The sequence below is a fragment of the Heloderma suspectum genome, chromosome 9, assembly GCF_057233095.1.
Source record: "Heloderma suspectum isolate Gila_16-S chromosome 9, 16-S_ref, whole genome shotgun sequence".
Classification (NCBI taxonomy): domain Eukaryota; kingdom Metazoa; phylum Chordata; class Lepidosauria; order Squamata; family Helodermatidae; genus Heloderma; species Heloderma suspectum.
In genome coordinates, this window is record NC_139466.1 from 32,377,249 (window position 1) to 32,397,225 (window position 19,977).

At 42.9% G+C, this 19,977-nt stretch overlaps 1 protein-coding gene across 2 annotated transcripts in view; it reads right to left on the reverse strand.

Moving 5' to 3' along the window:
* Nucleotides 1-19,977, reverse strand: part of TENM1 (teneurin transmembrane protein 1) — a 438,805-nt gene that overhangs the window by 196,191 nt on the left and 222,637 nt on the right. For both annotated transcript variants that reach the window (XM_084814084.1, XM_084814083.1), the window contains exons 7-10: nt 10,991-11,196; nt 5,876-6,086; nt 4,210-4,311; nt 2,451-2,645 (exon numbers count right to left, since the gene is read on the reverse strand). In XM_084814084.1, coding sequence (XP_084670210.1) covers nt 2,451-2,645; nt 4,210-4,311; nt 5,876-6,086; nt 10,991-11,196 — 714 coding nt within the window. The remainder of the gene's footprint in view (nt 1-2,450; nt 2,646-4,209; nt 4,312-5,875; nt 6,087-10,990; nt 11,197-19,977) is intronic.

Sequence of the window (19,977 nt, forward strand, 5' to 3'; positions counted from 1 at the left end):
GGTCTTTGCCTGTTGCTAAAATGATGTTAAGATAGGTGCCAGGGGGCCACTACTAAAAAGGCTCTTTCACTTGTTGCCACCTGCCCGACCTCACTTGGTGGGGGCACTTGTAGAAATGCCTCAGATAATGACAGCAGCACTGGGTAGCTATGTGAAATAGGCAATCTTTCCAATGCTGAAAGATGGCTTCGAGTTAGGAACCATGTCTGAGCCAACAGTTATATAAAGTCAGGCAGGCCTCTATTGGCTCCCCAGGTCATTTGAGGCTGGGCAGATCAGCTGGGCTGATGATCTGTAGAGCCCCCTCCCACCCCAGCCATCAGACCAGCTGCTCCCTTGGCAGATGCCCTGATAGGCTGGAAGTCCCTACAGCCAGATGCCTTTCTGATCTAAATTAGGAGCCAATGCATTAGGGTGTTGTTTTAATCACGCTGAATAAATCAGCAAATCAGTCTAGGCATCACCTGCCTCCATACCATGAACACATGTACATGAGGAATCCATTATCAAGGTGGCTGTTTCACATGGTGGTTGGCTGAAGGCCAGTATATGATGCAGTAGATAAGGAATCTGACTTTAACAAGGAGACAAGTCATGGTCTCGCAGTCCAATCTACACCATATAGTAACTGGAAAAATAAAATGAGATAACCAAATGTATACCATGTTGAGATCTTTTGGGGAAGTGGGGAGAATACAAATGTGGTTGAGTAATTCACTGGTTCCAGCATGGGCATATTCAGCCATGCGAAGGAAGGAAGGAAGGAAGGAAGGAAGGAAAGAAGGAAGGAAGGAAGGAAGGATTCTGCACATAGTGGTGCCAGGGCAGGGGTACACAACCTGTGGCCTGGGGGCCCAAATGCATATACAGTGTGTATTTTAGGATCAAATATGTTTAGAAATACCTACTTTGGGACAAAGCACACAGAGAAATGTGTATTTTGTGAGGGAATTATGTCCCAAAACATGTATTTAAATACTATTTAAAAACAAAATTGCATGCAGATTTTTTTTTTAAAGGGCATACTAATATGGAAACGGGATGGAACAGACTTATAAATGAAGATTCAACATGTGAAACTGACAAGCAGGGCCAGCTGAAGACATGTTGCTGCCTGAGGCAAAAGACAAGATGGCACCCCCTCCCAGTTCACGTACAAAAGCTGACTGGACTGGCAGATGTATTTGTCTTCCACCAGGACTAAGGTGCAAATTTAACACATAGCTATCCAATCCCTGCTTAGAGATTTTAGTAATGAGGGCCAGTGTGGTGTTGTGGTTAGAGTGTTGGACTGGGATTGGGGAGATCTGGGTTCTAGTCCCCACTTGGCCATGAAGCTCACTGGTTGACCTTGGGCCAGCCACTGACTAACCTACCTAGGGGTATATGAGAAATTTTTTATCAGGACTCTACCCAGTTCACGCTTTCTGGACCGAACATAGACTACACAATCCATAGTCTAAGTCCATACATTTCTGAGCTTGCAATGTGATTCATGGGCCCAAAAAACAAACAAACAAAACCCCACATTCAACGGCATATGTACATTTCAATAATGCATACATTTCAAAATGAGTACATTTCAAAAACGTGCACAAATACAGTTTAATCGTGGGAGGAGAATGCATACATTTCAAAATGAGTACCTTTCAAAAATGTGCACAATAGCTGCATAAATTTGGAATAAATATGCATGAAAATACAGACAGATTTTCATACAACAAGAAAAAACAAACAAACAAAGCTTGCAATCCAATATGAAGTCGAGCTAGACTGAGCTTCGAGATGGAATTCAGATAACTGCAGCGAGCTTGAGTTTTGCTGATTTGCACATCCCTAAACCTACCTCACAGGGTTGTTGTGAGAATAAAATGGAGGACAGTGTAAGCTGCCTTGGGATCCTTGAAGGAAATAAAGTGGGATATAAATGCAACAAATACATAAATAAATAAAATTAAGTGGTATAAAAGTATTATAAATAAGTAAAACAAACTGGATTTTACACCTCTCCCCGAATGCAATGCTAATCTGAAAAAATGTAGTCAGATGCATTTAAAATGCAGATTTTGCAATAAAATACATTAAAATGTGTATTTTGAATTAAAATGCGATAAGAAATGCAGATTTTAAGAGATGTTCAAAAATGCATACTTAAATGTGAGTTTCCTATGGATTTTTTTTAAAAAAATCTCCAATGAATGTGGAAATGGAATGGAACAGGGTTTGAGAGAATGCATGTGAAAGTGATACAGACTGGAAATAGAGCAATTCCTTCATCCCTAGTTACAAATAAGCTCACTCCATTCCTTTGAAAGATGTAAAGCATTATTGAGGAATGTTTTAGAGGAATGTTCCTTGGGCTTGCAGAGCTATGGCTTCTTAAGTACTTTAAACATTTGGCATGTAAAGAAAATGGAAGGAAGTCAACAAGAGAAAAAAGAGACACAAACCTTCCTCACATATCTCTCCTTTATATCCAGCGACACAAATGCAGATTCCCATGATGCATGTGCCATGGCCAAAGCAGGTGGGATCAATGCACTGTTCTTCTGGAACATCACACTCAGGCCCTTTCCATCCATTGCGACACACACAGTGGCCCTTTTCATACTCTCCATTCCCACTGCATAACACTGGGCAGGAATCTGCAGAAGGCAAACACAACTTGAAGTCTGTGATATGCATTGGGGTTGTGCATTGACCTCAAGATTTGGGTTGGGCCCCAGTTTATTAATCAGGCTGATTAGACCACTTTGACGGCTTGCAGATTTGACTTGGGATATAATCAGGATCTCACTTCAGAACTCTAAAGCTTTGTGCTCTCTCATTCAATGGAGATCAATGAACAGATGCTACTTTTTTGCTTTTTGACAGAATCGGATCATGTTTGCAGGGATGAAGAATGAAACATTCCAGGCAGATAGGTGCACAGTCTTTTGTACAAAAGCAGCCTTTTCAGTTTGGGTTTTTCCCAAAAGGGATTCACTTACACCCCCTCCTATTTTGTTTGGGCACTCTGTGTGAAAATGGCAAGCATCACAGAGTTGCCTTTAGGGAAGAAATCTGAAAAAAAATATTCAGACAGATGGGTTCAGGGGCTTTAGTGCTAGGTGCTTTCAAAGTTGAATGGGGGGGAGGATTAAAAAGGGTTCTACTTCCTTCTCCTTTGTTTTTGTGGGTAATTTGTATGGATATGTTGTAGATATGCAAATAAATAACACCTGAAAAATTTCAGATGGGAAGGTGCAGAGGTTAGGGAGTTCTGGTGAATGAAAACAGTTGTACGGTTTTGTTTTCTGTTTTCACAGAAACTTCAAGTGCTTCATCCTTGATGGACTGGATGGATGGTTAACACATTTATAGAGAAAATATATGAAAGTGTACCGTAGAGCTTGGGTATTTCCCCAGAATTTCCCCAAAATGTGCATTTCATGCTTTAGCCTCTGGGGGAAATGCACATTTTTGCCTGGTTTTTAAATTTTGTGTATTTTTGTATGACAAAATTTGCACATAATTTAGGAAAGTTAGAAAACCAGTCTGTAAGTCTGCAGAATCCTGCCTGACAGGGGAAAAGCCAGTCTGCTGTGAAATCCACAGATTGAATTCTTGAAAATCCGAACTCATTTGGTTCCATTGCAGATTTCTCTGACACCTCTAATCACGTGCATTTGGGAAATGTTGCTTAGGTTCACATGGTTTGGGGGTTTCCTCTGCAACTGAGATACCAACCAGCTGTTCTTAGAATATAGTCACATCTGCTATAACTGATCACTAGGTGGAAGAATTACATTAGGTGGCCATTTTAAAACTGTTGATGCTGGTTTTATTTACAGGTCAAAGTGCTCATGTCCTAGCTTGTTGGTCACCCGTTACAATTACTAAGGTCATATTAAATACTGATAGTGAACTGGCATTAAATGCCCAGTGTGTGTGTGTGTGTGTGTGTGCTCTGAAGAAGCACGAGTACAGGGCGAAAGGGAGAAACGAGCTCAGTGGAAGGCATGTCAAGCAAATCCTCATCGTGATCACCTTCCACCTGGAAACCGATGTCCTCACTGTGGGAGGCTGTGTGGATCCAGAATTGGTCTTCACAGCCACCTCCAGACCCACTGCTAAGACTCTACCCCTGGAAGACAATCTTACTTGGTCACGAGTGATCACCACGATAATGATGATGATGATGGTGTGTGTGTAATTATAAATCCCTACCTCGGGCACAATCGGGACCAAGGAATCCTGGGAAACAGTGGCAGTGGCCAGAAATGCATTCACCATTCCCATTGCAGTTAGTGGAGCAGTCATCCATGACTTCTGTTCACACAAAGATAAAGCAAAAGAAAAATGAAAAGTAAAGGAAGTGTAACACAAAGTGAAAGAATGATTTCTGAAATGGGGATGCAAACAGCATATATATATTGGCTGTGTTTGCAGGGAATGGTAAGCCAGGATTCTGGAGAATCTTGGGTTATTATGAATTATGCACATGGCCTTTTTGTTCCCGCTTGGCTCCTCCTGCGAGTGTGAGTGGCTAAACAAACCAGAAATGGTTTGCTGAGCATATTGTCTGGACCTGGGATTGTGGTGTTACAACCCAGGATTGTAAATCAGGGTTTGTTCTCAGCTTATGGATCCTGGTATGTTTGGAAGGAACAAGCCAGGATCCCAGGTTCAAATGATATACTAAACCAGCCTTCCCCAACCTGGTGCCTTCTATATGTTTTGGACTACAATTCCCATAGTCCCTGACCATGAGCCATGCTGGCTGGGGCTTATAGAAGATGTAGTCCAGAACATCTGGGGTACCAGGCTGGGGAAGGCTGTGCCAAGCAAACCATTTCTGGTTTAACTGCTTATGCTAGTGGGAGAAGCCATGAGGGAGCAAACTGACTGCAGACTCCTGGATTATCATCCCACTCAAATACAACCATTAGGTTCAGCCTTGACAGGTTAGAATAAGAAGCGGTGTTTCAATCTGCAATGGAAAGTGTTTACACTGAGTGTTCACATTCAGTTTCCCACCACTGAAATCATCTGAAAAGACTAAGTATTGACGTATTGAGTAACCCCTCACTACACTTCAAATCTGTCCCATTACTTTTTCACTATTTTGTTTAAAATAGAGTTCTATGGTACATTCAATTCAGCATTCCATTAAGTCATTCATTTATTTCAGATAAGCATCCTATTTTTGTAAAATATTAAATGGCATAAATAAAGGGCAATCAGTGGTGGAATCTGACCAGGGAAAGGTAAACATTGCCAAGATCAAATGCCCTACTCTGATGAAAGATCATAAACCTGATCTTAGTTTTCCAGGGGATTTGCTGCTATGCCCTACAATGCACCCAGCTTTCTTTGAGACCGCCAGTCACATTAATTAATCCTGTGATGCACGGAATGTTAATGCACCTTCTTGAAGAATATGGCACCCTTTTAATTGACCTAGATCAGTGTACACTTTGTGCCGAGGGAATTCTGGTATATCATACACTGTTTTGAAGTTAGCACTATAACCTACTGATGCAACTTTGGGGACCTAAACATGGGAAAGTTTAGCATAGCCACTTGGTCTGGAGTTTGAGTTATAATGGAAGGATCTACATCTGAGAGTATATTTAAAATGTCTGAAAAAGGAATATCTTTCTATCAGTTATTTCCACATGCAAGTTCACATTGTGAGACTTTTAGTGCCTTGCCCCCAATTTAGTTCATCTTGCATTGCGTACAGATCTGACAAAGCTTCCATACTCCATAGGATACAATGAATCTATTTAGGATCTATCATAATATGTGTCAGCTTAAAAAAGTCTCAATAATCTAATATTTATTAAGCTTTTAAGTATTAGAGTGAGAAAAATGACTAAGTTGGTCTTACCAATTGCTGTTGTCAGCATAAGCACTTGTTCCATTTTCTTGCCATCATTGTAAAATGCCATGTGCCAAGCTCCTTGGTCCATATATTCTATGAAACCAGTTTCTTGCATGGACATTAAGATCAGATTCCGGGGCGTGTGCTGAGTTTCTTCTAAATGTCTTGGCTCCTGCTTAATTAACTGTTTCCCATCCATCAGCTTTACAAAATCAAACTGAAACAATGGTAAAAATGATCAAATAGAGTTTTGTTTATTCTCCCTGTATGCATGTTTCTTATCCTCTCCAATCCTTTCAAGTTAGTTCTAAAACCAAAATCTTTAGGCACTTCACAATGTAACCTGTTTTCCCTCTTAGTCTGTTAAAAAGAAGCTGATTGAGTGCTCTCTGTAAATGTGGTGCCAATGATTGGAGTAGGATCGAAGTATAGATATAATTACAACAACTGAGACAAACATTTCAATCGGCTGTCAGGGTTATGCTCAAAATGTACGTAATTACACAGCCAATAAAGTACACCCGTAAGATAAGCTTCTTAGCTGGTCATCAAATACAGATAGGTCCAAGGGGAGTTGTGAATGAAGTAACGTCTTCCCAACTTTGCGGGGGGACGACAGCTCTGTGGCCCCTTAGCTACTAATCTCCAGTTAGAAGAAACTCAGGTAACCAAGCAAGGGAAGATTTCAACCTGAAACCCTGGAGAGCAACTGTCTGAGTACTGAGCTAGATGGTTCAACAATCTGATTTTGTAGAAGGCATATAGGCTCACACATAACACACCATGGCCAAGCAATTCCAAATTTTAATCCTTCCGCTCCCATCACTCTAGTGAAATGCTCATCATTTTATCAGGTAGGGCTGGCACATGCAGAGGGGGAAAGGCAGAAACTGTGGAAAACAGGGACCCTGCTGGAGTGGCAGAGGGGGGCAGGTGATCCAATATTCTACATGCAAAGAAACCCCTTGCAAAGTTCCTGTCAACCAAGGCAGGGAAGGGTTGTTTACTTGCAATATTGCTGCCACTTCATCACTGTTGTGGTGGTGGAAACACTACAGCCAATTAACAATTTCTAGAAAACAACCACATTGATCTTTCCAGCGTGGACATGTCCTCTAACGGACAGGGGGATGGAAGAGCAGCATGATCAAATAACTGAAGCCAAATAACTTATTAAATCATTTCTTTACATATACAAGAACAATAATAAATCAAAGTCTTCAGTGAAGAAATTGTTTTAGCATTAGGGCGTTCCATTCCAAAGAGGATTGGAAATCTCTGCCCAAGTCTTAAAAGTTTCGAACTTCAATACCAGGAGCTACTTCTAGTGTCACCATGTGGGACTTGGATGGGCCAAAGAAATGTAGCATGTATGACAGAGATGGGCAGAAGGTAGATTGGGATCTACTGGTAGACCTCTCAGTAATTTGCAGTAAATCTGAAACATTTCTGACTCTCCATTGCTTAACAACACCAACAAAAAGCCCATACCCCTACAAATCAGGCTGCTGAAATGAAGAAAGCACAAAGGCAAAATGAGAATGGATTTTTGTGTGAAAGGACTGTGAGCTCCATTCTAATACTGAAAACAAATTATTTTTCTGAGCCATGTGTGCTGAGGCAGGCTGGTCCTTTCTTAATTAGACAAAGTAGGGGTTAGACAAATTCATGGAAGAGAAGGCTATCAATGGCTACTAGTCCTGATGGCCATGTGCTACCTCCAGGATCAGAGCCAGTGTGCCTATGTACACCAGTTGTTGGGGAACATGGGCGGGAGGGTGCTGTTGCACTCATTTCCTGCTTGTCGTTTCCTGGTTGACAGTTGGTTAGCCACTGTGTGAACAGAATGCTGGACTAGATAGACCCTTGGTCTGATCCAGAATGGCTCTTCTTATATTCTTATGTTTTTAATCCTGGATCTGGTTGGTGGAGCTTGAGGTTGTAGTAAAATACAAAGGAGATATTGGAAGCCTGAAGTCTGCCCATAGTGTTGAGTTTCCATTCAGTCCTACAACTCTATTATTATGTACACATTATTTCACCATGCATAGACCATTGTTTACAAAGTTGGCTTCCTGATCCCCTTAAGGATGAATTAATAACCTTAGTAAACTGGAGAGGTAATTTCTCTAAGAGACGTTGGGCAACAGTCTAAACGGTCTTGCCATTGTGTTAACAAGAAACAAAGGCAAATCAATGTTCTTTTTGAAAGGTAATAGACCTTTAGCAGTTGTCAAAGCATATTATTGCAGGGTTGGCTTGGGGGTATCTACTTTTGGGGCTGCATTGCTAGAGAGAAAATTGTGTGTTCATACATGGACAAGAGATGTAGTGTGCATCTACATGAAATGTCTGGATGTCTTTAGAAATGTCTGGATGTCTCTGTGGTCCTCTGCTGGCATGCAGTAATGACTACCAGAGGGAAGGCTAATTGAAGAAACCATGATACACAAATCCAATTCCAAAACACAATGTGGATTTTCTCAAAAACAATCCAACTAAAATGAAGACCCAGTATACATACACAAAATGTTTACTTTCTCCCCTCAATATATTGAAACATGTTGATACAAAAGTGAAATACATATTACAAATGCATCAATACAGAGTTGGAAATACACAATTGAAACTCATGTCTCAGACTCCAAGAACAAAACAATGGAGCACTGGCAAAATTCTGTTTCGACTATACCAAGACTTTATTGAGTCATGGTATGAAGAAGTTCAATGCCCTTGGGAGTGGGGGACCTCTTTTTCTTTTTCTTTGGTTCTGATTGATGTTGCCAAGTTGAGATCCTCCTGCTCTTTCAGTAATAAACAAAGATTCTTCAGTCATCTACACCTTGTAAAGAAGTTTACCCATTTCATTACTATATATTCCCCTTAACTGCAAACAACATTATACATATCAAACAAAAACTCTTACCAACAGAACATCAGACACTTCTTTATATCCCAACCTGGTTGTCTCAAAATCCACTCCTCTTTCCACAGCCCAAGGACAGACCGAATGTATTCAGTATATAGTGTTGTTTGCAATTAAGGAGAATACATAGGAACAAAATGGATATATTTCTTTACAAGGGTGTAGATGACTGAGGAATCTTTGTTTATTACTGAAAGAACAGAAGGTTCTCAATTTGGTGATGCCAATCAGATCCCCCCGCAAAAAAGAAAAAAGCCCCCCCGGCCCCCCCGACACTGAAATTCTTCATACCCTGATTTGATCAAGACTTGGTAGAGTCGAAACAGAATTTTACTGGTATTCTGTTGTTAGGTTTTTGGAGTCTGACATGAGTTTCTGTGGTGTATTTTCATCTCAGTATTGATGGATTTGTAAAGTGTATTTCACTTCTGTATCAACATCTATTTCTATATATTGAGTGGAGAAACTAAACATTTTGTCATTGGGTCTTTGTTTTGGTTGGATTGTAATTAGGGAAACCAACAAGGTCAAAATCATAGTTGAGGCTAGAGGTAAGCTGAGGGTCAAAAAGTCCCGAGTTGTCACAATACAGTACCGGTGGTCTGCCACACTGACACAAAGAAGTTATGGTGGAATACCTTTTTTAAGCCTGGTGCCTCTTGGTATGCTGGAGGCACCAATTATGGCATGCTTTAGGTGCCAATTAAAGACCTACCTTTTCACCCAGGCCTTCCCTGACTGCCCAGTTTGTTGATAGTTAGTTCTTTGGATTGTATCTAGGGATGTACAGATTTTGTAAAATCCATTCTGTTTGCATTTCACGGATTGTGAGGTGCCTTTCATTTTGTCGGCTGCTCATTGTCGAAATAAGTTTTTTTCCAATTTCCTGAATTTGTGCAAATGCGCATTTCTGCAAATTCACACTTGTGAAAATGTGCAAATCTGCCCCCAAAGGCATATTTACATGCATTAGCCTATGGGGGAAATGAGCATTTTTGGCCAGTTTTTTTTTTAAAATTAACATTTTTCTATGACTAAATTTGTGTAAAATTCCAGAAAGTTTTTTAAAAAACACAACTGTCTGCAAGTCCATTGAATCTGTGCAACTCAGGAAAAGACAGTCTCCTGTGGAATCCACGGTCAGATTCACAGAAATCTGAACTCATTTGATACCATTGCAGATTTCACCAACATCCCTAGTTGTATCCAATGTTAGTCCTATTTAGAGTAGACCTATTGAAATGAGCAGGTTTTAAGTTAGTCATGAGGAACTTAAGTCCCAGTAATTTCAATGGGTCTACTCTAAGTAGGTCTAACATTGGAAACAACCCCCTGATTTTAATGTTTCAATTAAGGATGTTTATCTTTTGATTTCACAAGCTTTTAACTGATACATTTTTGTATTTTCTGTTTTATATCTTTTAACTGTGGTTTTGTATTTTAAATTTTAATGTTGTAAACTGCTTTGAAATGTCTTTTTATAGTTGTGGTCTATAAATTGACTAAGGTGCAATTCTATGGACACTAGTCAAGAGGCTAGACGGCCATAGGATAGGTCAGTTCCCAGGAACCGACCTCGGAGCTCACTCTCCAAGGTTGGTCCCCTGAGAACCGACCTTCACCCCCTCCTCATAGGCATTGTGGAATGGCTCCATGCTCTGCACTTGGAAGAGGAGTGAAAAGCAGCGAAAACAGGGTGTTCCTGGGGGTGTGCTGAGGCGGGGAAGTCGGAAATCTGGTACGACACATCCAATGTGTTGTCTGGCCACTGCTTCCCCCGCTCTGACTTACTGCGGCTAGATAGCCAAAATCGGCAAATGCAGGGTGGCTGAAGCGTGGAGGTGATGATCCCCTCTGCACTTCTCCTGAGCTGCATTGGATAGGCGGTCACCTTTGACTTCGGAGGCGGCCGCCTATCCCAGTAGGATTGTGCCCTACATGAATAAATAAATGTATAGGAAAATACAATCCCCAAACTTTCTCTTATTTGCCTAGATTAAATTGAGAACTCTAAATTGCCAGGGAAGGAAGGCAAAAGGGAGAAAGCGAGGAAAACATGGTCCAGGGGAGGTTAAAAAGGAAGGTTAATATTGAACAGCCAGTTTAATAGTAAACACTGACATCTATTACTCTCTCTGAAAGTATCATTCATCCATGATATAGCTAACTTATACAACAGAATAAAATTAAGATACCTGGGTATGAGTGGGAGGAATATTGCGTCTGCCATAAATCCCAAGCAGAGAATCCTTTGCAAGTGAAACATTGAATTTCAGGTACATTGGGTGATGGATCATGATCTGGAACCGCCAGAAAAGGCCTGGTGGGATAGTTTGCATCACTTGATCTCCAATTTCAATTTCCCCCGTGTCTATTGCCTGTCCTTTCTGAAACACTATTTCTCCAGAAACAAAGAAAAAAAATAGTTTGCTGTCATTTAAAAGGCAGAGAAGAACAGTCTATTATTCAATATAGATTCATTTCTTGACAGAAAAGCAGATTACTGGGTAAAATATAAACCCGCACACATTTGCAAGGAGTCTTTGCAGTTACATAAATGAAAGTTTTGAATATTTACAGTGACTGGAGAAGAGCTGCAATGAAACTCCCAAAATGTAATCTTTATGAGACCCACAATTCAGGTATGCAGATTCCAGAGGAATAATTTCAACAGTTCATCTAACCAATGGTTAGGTATATTTTAGTGCTGTGCCAAAAATGTGATTCTTCAATTTTTGGCATTTTGTCAGGGGTTGGGAAGAAATGAAAACTCTGGAGAAAGAGGCTGGGAGAGGTGAGAATTTTGGAGAATTTTCTCCTTAGGAAGGGGGACAGGGTTCCACATACCATTTAAAGTGTAGGCTGTTATTGAGGGGTCTTCTTTCCATTTTTTTAAACACCCCCTGCCCTTGCAGAAGCCCAGGACTCTTCTCCAGCTGGGAGTTCTTCCTGAATGCCTATTGGAGAGGACGAGGTCACATGGTCTCCTGGACATTCAGAAAGAACTGCTGGGCTGGAGAAGAGTCCTGGCTGGGCTCTTGCAAGTGCAGAGGGTGTTTTAAAAAAATAAAATAGAAAGACTCCTCAAGAATCACCTACACTTAAAAAAAGGTATGTGGGAACACTGTCCCTCACCCCAAGGAGAAAACAATCTGAAATCCTCCCCCTCCCTGTGAAAGAGGCAGAAAAAAACAATGTGTCTTTCACAGGGAAAGGAAAGGTTCCTGAAAATAGGGGGCAGGATTTGGTACAGCACTAATATATCTCTCATATGTCCAAGTGGTGATGGGCAAGCTCTTTTAGTCCTTCGCTCACATCTCAGATTTGAGCCTTGGCATTGCAAATGGATTCCAGGGTTGGTGGAGTATGACGCTCTGGTTCAAAGCCATTTGTAAGTCCATAATGTAATGGAGGATCTGATGGGTGTCTTCTGTGTCCACCACACACCTCAACGAATGCATGAGTCTGGGACTGCACAACAATGCCTGATTGCATCAGAGAGAAAACCATATGAGTGGGACCTCTGCCTAAGCAGTATCATTGTGGAGAAATACCCAACTTGCATGTTTTTGGAAAGTAAGGTAGAAGATGGATGTCCACAAGGGCATTCTGCTGCTGCCAGCATATGAACCAGGGCTTACTCTCCCCCTTGTCTCCTGTCTTTCTCTTTCCCCTGACTGATACAAACACTGTTTGTGATGAGGCTTCCCCCTACGAGCCCAATCCAATGTGACATGAGTCATAATAAAGACCTCCATTTGGACTCAAACATGATTCTTGGGAGATGGTGCCTTCTCAGTCTTTCATCGTCCTGCAGATTGGGCTCAAGACTTCTGAGCTCTGCCTCAAAACATAGTCATAACTGCCTTGCTCACTCAGCTGGGCTACCACATTTCCAGATGGGGCTTAGAAGAAATGAATGGAAAACCAGTTGTTTCATTTTTCATTTCAGTACATTTCATTTATTACATTTCTATGTAACAGAACTGCCCAATAGCTAAAGCTCTCTGGGTGGTTTACAAAGATTAAAAACCTTAAAAAATACAATATTGTGCATAATACAGTCAGGGCCAGAAATATTGGAACAAGGATAACTGTTTTGGCAGTTGGCCTCTGTACACCACTACACTGAAGTTGAAAGGAAACACACCCAGATGGGAGCGAAGTCAGGACTTTCAGCTGTAATTCAAAGGGTGTGATAAAAGTGGGGCACTAACCATTCAGGAAGTACATCCAGTGGCATACACACACACCCATCGTTGGTGGCTCATAAGTAATGGAACAAACCAACATAATTTCAAACTTAAGGATTGTCTTTAATACCTGGATGAAAACCCTTTGCAGTCAATGACTGCCTGAAGTCTGGAACCCATGGACATGACCAAATGCTGAGTTTCCTCCCTCAAGATGCTTTGCCAGGCCTTTACTGCAGCTGCCTTCAGCTGCTGCTTGTTTGTGGGTCTTTCTGCCTTCAGTCTTGTCTTCACTAAGTGAAAAGCATGCTCTATTGGGTTGAGATCAGGTGACTGACTTGGCCACTGAAGAACATCCCACTTCTTTGCCTGGAGAAATTCTGGGGTAGCTTTTGCTGTATGTTTTGGGTCATGATCCATCTGCAAGATGAAGCGGCGTCCTATCAGTTTGACAGCATTCGGCTGAATCTGAGCAGAAAGTATAGCCCTATACACTTCAGAATTCATCCTGCTGCTTTGATCAGCAGTCAGGTCATCAATAAACACCAGTGACCCAGTTCCATTGGCAGCCATACATGCCCATGCCATAACACTGCTTCCACCATGTTGGACAGATGATGTGGTATGCTTTGGATCATGAGCTGTTCCTTTCCTTCTCCATATTTTTCTTTTCCCATCATTCTGGTACAAGTTCATCTTGGTTCCATAAGTCCAAAGAATCTTATTCCAGAAATGGGCAGGGTTTTAGGTGTTTGCTGGCAAAGGCTAATCTGGCCTGTCTGTTCTTGAGCATTACCAGTGGTTTGCACCTTGTTGTGAAGCCTCTGTATTTACATTCATAAAGCCGTCTCATGACTGTAGATGTTGACAATGACATGCCTACCTCCTCAAGAGTGTTCTTGACCTAGCTAGATGTTGTGAAAGGGTTCCTCTTCACCCTGAGCAGAATTCTGTGGTCATCCACTTTAGTTATCTTCTGTGATCTTCCAGGCCTTTTGCTGTTGCTGAGCTTGCCAGTTAATTCCTTCTTTTTCAGGATGTTCCAAACTGTTGTATTGGCCACTCCCCCTGTTTTTGCGATCTCTCTGATGGGTTTATGTTGTTTCCTCAGCCTAATGATGGCCTCCCTCACTCACATGGACACCTCTTTGGACCTCATATTGGGAGTTCCAGTGAACAGCTACCAAATGCAAATGTAACACTCAGAACCACCTCCAGACCTTTTGTCTTCTTAATTGGTCATGGGGTACCCAGGAAACAGGTCACCCCTGGCCATGCAGCTGCTTGTCAGCCATTCGTTCCATTACTTATGAGCCCCCAATGATGGGTGTGTGTGCATGCCACTGGCTGTCCTTCCGGAATGGTTGTTGTTGTTCAGTCGTTAAGTCGTGTCCGACTCTTCGTGACCCCATGGACCATAGCACGCCAGGCCTTCCTGTCCTCCACTCTCTCCCGGAGTGTGCTCAAGTTCATATTCATTGCATCAGTGATGCTATCTAGCCATCTCATCCTCTGCCGTCCCCTTCTCCTGTTGCCTTCAGTCTTTCCCAGCATCAGGGTCTTTTCCAGTAACTTTTCTCTTCGCATTAGGTGGCCAAAATATTTGAGCTTCAGTATCTGTCCTTCCAATGAGCACTCAGAGTTGATTTCCTTTAGTATTGACTGATTTGACCTCCTTGCAGTCCAGGGGACTCGTAAGAGTCTTCTCCAGCACCACAGTTCAAAAGCATCGATTCTTCGGCGCTCAGCCTTCCTTATAGTCCAGCTCTCACAGCCATATGTTGCTACTGGGAAAACCATAGCTTTGATTAGACGGACTTTTGTTGGCAAGGTGATGCCTCTGCTTCTTACTATGCTGTCTAGGTTTGCCATAGCTTTCCTCCCAAGGAGCAAGAGTCTTTTAATTTCATGGCTACAGTCACCGTCTGCGGTGATCTTGGAGCCCAAGAAAATAAAATCTGTCACTGCTTCCATTTCTTCCCCTTCTATATGCCAGGAAGTGATGGGGCCAGATGCCATGATCTTAGATTTTTTAATGTTGAGTTTCAAACCAGCTTTTGCACTCTCCACTTTTGCCCTCAACAAGAGGCTCTTTAGATCCTCTTCACTTTCTGCCAGTAGGGTGGTATCATCTGCGTATCTGAGGTTGTTGATAATTCTCCCTGCAATCTTAATTCTGACCTGTGATTCATCCAACCCGGCGTTTCTCATGATGTATTCTGCATATAAGTTAAATAAGCAGGGCAAGCGACAATATGCAGTGTTGTCGTACTCCTTTCCCAATTTGGAACCAATCGGTTGTTCCGTATCTGGTTATTACTGTTGCTTCTTGGCCCTCGTACAGGTTTCTCGGGAGACAGGTAAGGTGGTCTGGTACTCCCATCTTTTAAGAATTTGCCAGTTTGTTGTGATCTGGGCTTTAGCATAGTCAATGAAGCAGAAATTGACATTTTTCTGGAATTCTCTTGCTTTCTCCATGATCCAGCAAATGTTGGCGATTTGATCTCTAGTTCCTCTGCCTCTTCGAAACCCAGCTTGTACTTCCGGTAGTTCTCGGTTCACATACGGCTGAAGCCTAGCTTGTAGGATTTTGATAGGGATGGCAGAGAATTTCTCCCCGAATCTTCAGGAGGCCAAGCATCGAGGCATTCGGCCCTCCGAAAGTGTTGGGGAAATTCTCCGCTGGCCCCCCGCCCCCCCCGGGATGGGACTTACCTGCAGCGAATGTCCCTCTCGGCAGCGGGTCCCAGCGGCGTTTCGGTGGTGTTTCGTGGGGGGCGGCGGCCGGTTTCCCGACCGGCTGCCGCCGCTGCCATTACAAAATAAAAAGGTAAAAAAAAACCCAACACACCCGTGATAGGCTACATGACGATTTACGTAGCCTATCACGGCTAGATTTCCAAAGTCAGCCATGATAGGCTACGTAAATCGTCACATAGCCTATCACGGCTGACTTTGGGGGAAAAAAAAGCGCGTACGCATATGGCGGCGGCCCATGGGCGCTGCCATTTGCATTCCTTATTTTGGCACGTCTAGTCTACGTAAAGATTTACGTAGACTACGGTGAAAATAAGGGAACGCCATTTGCGTTGCCCTTATTTTCGCCGTAGTCTACGTAAATCTTTACGTAGACTAGACGTGCCAAAATAAGGAACGCAAATGGCAGCGCCCATGGGCCGCCGCCATTTGCGTACGCGCTTCCCCCCCCAAAGTCACCCGTGATAGGCTACGTGACGATTAACGTAGCCTATCACGGCTGACTTTGGAAATCCAGGTAAGTCTTGTCCTGCGGGGGATCCACGGGGGGGGGCAGGGGGGTGGCAGACCGTTCCGCCACAGATTTTGGGGGGCCGAATGCACTGGCATTCAGCCTCACCGAGACCTGTGGTGGAATTCTCTGACATCCCTACTGGTGTGGGTTGCCATTTCCTTCTCCAGTGGACCATATTTTGTCAGAACTCTCCACCATGACCTGTCTTGGGTGGCCCTGCACGACATAGCTTATGGCTTCCCTGAGTTACGCAAGCCCCTTTGCCACAACAAGGCAGTGATCCATGAAAGGTTTAGTCCCCCCCTTTTGTCAACCCCCTTGAATTACAGCTGAAAGTCCTGACTTCGCTCCCTTCTGGGTGTGTTTCCTTTCAACTTCAATGTGGTGGTGTACAGAGGCCAACTGCCAAAACAGTTATCCTTGTTCCAATATATGTATAAAAACAGTTCAGCTACAAACATACACACATACACAGATGCACACAGTATCTCATGACCTGATTAAAAACCTATCATATGCTGCCAAATGCCTGGGAGTAGAAAAAGGTCTTAGCTTGGTGCCAAAATGTTAACAATGTTGATGCCAGATGGGTCTCGCTGGGGAGTTCATTCCATAACTGGAAAGCAACCACCAAGAAGGCCCTCTCCCTTGTTGCCACCCTCCGAGCCACCCTCGGAGGATGCACATGGAGGAGGGCCTTAGACGATGACCATAGTGTATGGGTAGCTTCATGCTGAGAGAGGCATTTCTTCATAACCAACAGAAATAAGACAAAGTGGCTTCTTTTAAGGGCTAAGAATTGTTAGCATTCACAATATATAACCTGAATAAGAACAATTCTTTTTGTGTTCAGAAGTGTTCAAGTACTTATAATTTATTTCAGGAAGGATATCATTATAATTCCTTAAGTTACCCCTTGCCTCTGCCATGCTCAGAGTCATAGTAGCTAAAAGGAGATCCTCAGCCTGCTGCTCCAGGATGACTTAAGCCTGGTACAGGTGACAGTGATCTTTAAAAAATCTATCCTGAGCCAGAGGTAAACTTTGAATGGGCAGACCTTGGGAGTTCTGATGGGTGAAGTATGAAGTATTACCACTCTGTAGGAAAGTGTTAACTGGCACTGATTTTACCTAGACATTTCCCTATTCTAAAAACAAAGTCTCATTAAAAACAACAACAACAACAACAAAACAAACCAGAGGCTGTAATGTCACAAATTAAAAGTTTTTTTTTTTTAAAAGCGGGGCAAATGAATGCCTCAGATTGGGACCTACTGTCTTGCCCCACCCTCTCTACAGTCCTGAGTCAAATGAAACACTGCCAAAGTTCCCCTTATGACTTGGACCCCCTGAGCACCTCCTTAGGATCTCTTGTCTCCTTCAGCATCCCACCTTCCTTCTTTTAAACTTCCCCTTCCCAGTAACATGGGGTTACTGTTACTACAACATGGGCTGTAGATGTGGGGTGACTGACATGCTAGATACAGGATTTAACCACAATAGTTTATCAGTAAATTTAAAGCAAACAGATTACAACTAAAGGTATTTACACAATAGAGGTAAGTGATACAAAAGGCATTAAAAGAAAATAAAAGTTGCAAAACACAAGTTCCTTTACTGTCCTTAGACACAAGTTCCTTTGCTGTCCTTAGACTTTTCTAGGCTGCTTCTTCCTGCTCCCTCTTCAGACTCGGCTCTCACTTCGGGTTCTGGCTGTCTCTGCTCTTACTGGCTCTCTTGCTCTCTTTATATACTATTCCCCCTCAAAATCAAAATTACTGCTTCAAACCTGAAGAAATGAAACCTGAAACTGATGCTTAGCTGGAGAAATGAAACTACTCCTCTCAGGGTTATGTCAGGAGCGCCTTGGCTGCCTCTCAGTAGATTCCAATAGCCAACTCAAGACACAGATGAAAGGATTTCTTTTCAAAGCTTTAATCCTTTTACAACTTAATGACTCTTTCAGATGCTAATCACCAGCGACTAAAGCAAGGAACAGCAGAGAGGCCTAAGCTTCAAGTAGACAGTTGATCCCCATTTGAAAGAGAGTCACATGAAGACCCAGAACTTATGGGCTAGGGAGAGATCCTCCCTCTTTCCCTTGGGTCCATGGGAGGCGGCCGTTGCTTGCGCGCCAAACGGGTGCTACGCCTCCTTTCCGCGCCCTCCATCGCTCGTCGCTCTTTGCATCTGCTTCGAGCGTCTATGAAGCCCCCCTCCCGCACTCCCTCACTGCCAGGGAGGGGGGCGCACTGCCACTGCCATCTATCTTAGGAATGCTGGCAGGAGGAATCTCTGCCAGGTGCTGAGCCTGGGAGGGATGAGCTGGCCCCTCTCCCATGGATTGCTGGTCCTCCTCAGAATCTGATCTGCTCTGAGTCTCTCTGGGCTCAGTTTCTACCCTGACAGGTTACCCCCCCACACCAGAAAATCCAGGCCTCTAAGCCTGACTTTTTCCCCCTTTGCCTCTGTAGGCCTCAAACTTTCACAAACCTGATGAAACCACACCTCTCTGCAGTTTCAAAGACGTTTCAGATATTGACTTGAAACAAACTTTTTACAAGCCATTGCCCGTAAGGCCACGCAAAATGCTGAAAGATATTTTTGCTGATATTGATGTACAGTAAGTAGAGTCAATTACATTGTCTTAGTACAATAACTCTAAGGTCAAGGGCAGAGCGGTGTGCTTAAGGGTAATGGTGATGTTGGTCAGTGTTGATAGCCTTTAAATGAGATTGCAACTGCCTTACTTTTTATGAACACTTAAAGACTTGTTCTTCTGGGAGATGCATATTGTAGTATCAGATGATATTATCCAGGCATGACATGACGCTGTTATGGAAATGCTACTTTCTTGGCAGAACTGTCCATCACTCACCCTCTTACGGTAAGACTTAATACTCCATAATTGTAAAGTAAAATGCATAAATATTATCTATGGGCTGGTTCACATAATAGAAAAGTGGTTTGATCTTCAAGATAATCCCATCACCATGTGCAGGATCAACTGTCATCCAGCAGCCATTTCAACCAGCTGTAGAAGAGGCATGGGGGAAGGAAAGCTGGGGCTATCATCATCAGCAATCATGAGAAGCCAGATTTATCAGGTTTTGCCTTTCCCCAACTGTCATACAGCAGCCATTCCATCAGGCTGTAGAAGAGGAAGAGATTGGATGTAAGGCCATCAGCTCAGCTGAGAGACCAGCCATTTTCTCCCCTTCTCTTTGAGCAGTTTCCATTCCAGCCAGTCATGATAAGAAGACCAACACCCAGCTGCAATACAGCTGATCCTTACAGAGGATCTCATAACCCGTACAAGGTTATGTTATTGTCATACAAAGCTCTAAGCACCCTGGGACTAGGATAGTCAACAGACCACCTTCCCTTATACACACCAAGGCAACCTTTAAGATCAGCAGAGGAGGCCTTGCTGGTCATTCCAAAATGCACGGAATGTCGCTGCGAAATACCCTGACAGCAGTCCTTCTCTGCAGCAGCACCCACCACCTGGAAAACCCTCCCTTGTGTAGTTTTGGAGGCAGAAAATGTGACACCTTTCAAACGCCTCCTGAAAAGAACATTTGTTCACCCAAGGCTTTCCCTGGGCTGTAAGTAAATTAGTTATGCTGCTCCATGTTACTGCTCCTTGATTTTTACTGTAGCTGGAGGTGTTTTAATGTTGTGTTCTAATGCTGTATTTTCATGTGGTGTTTTTAATA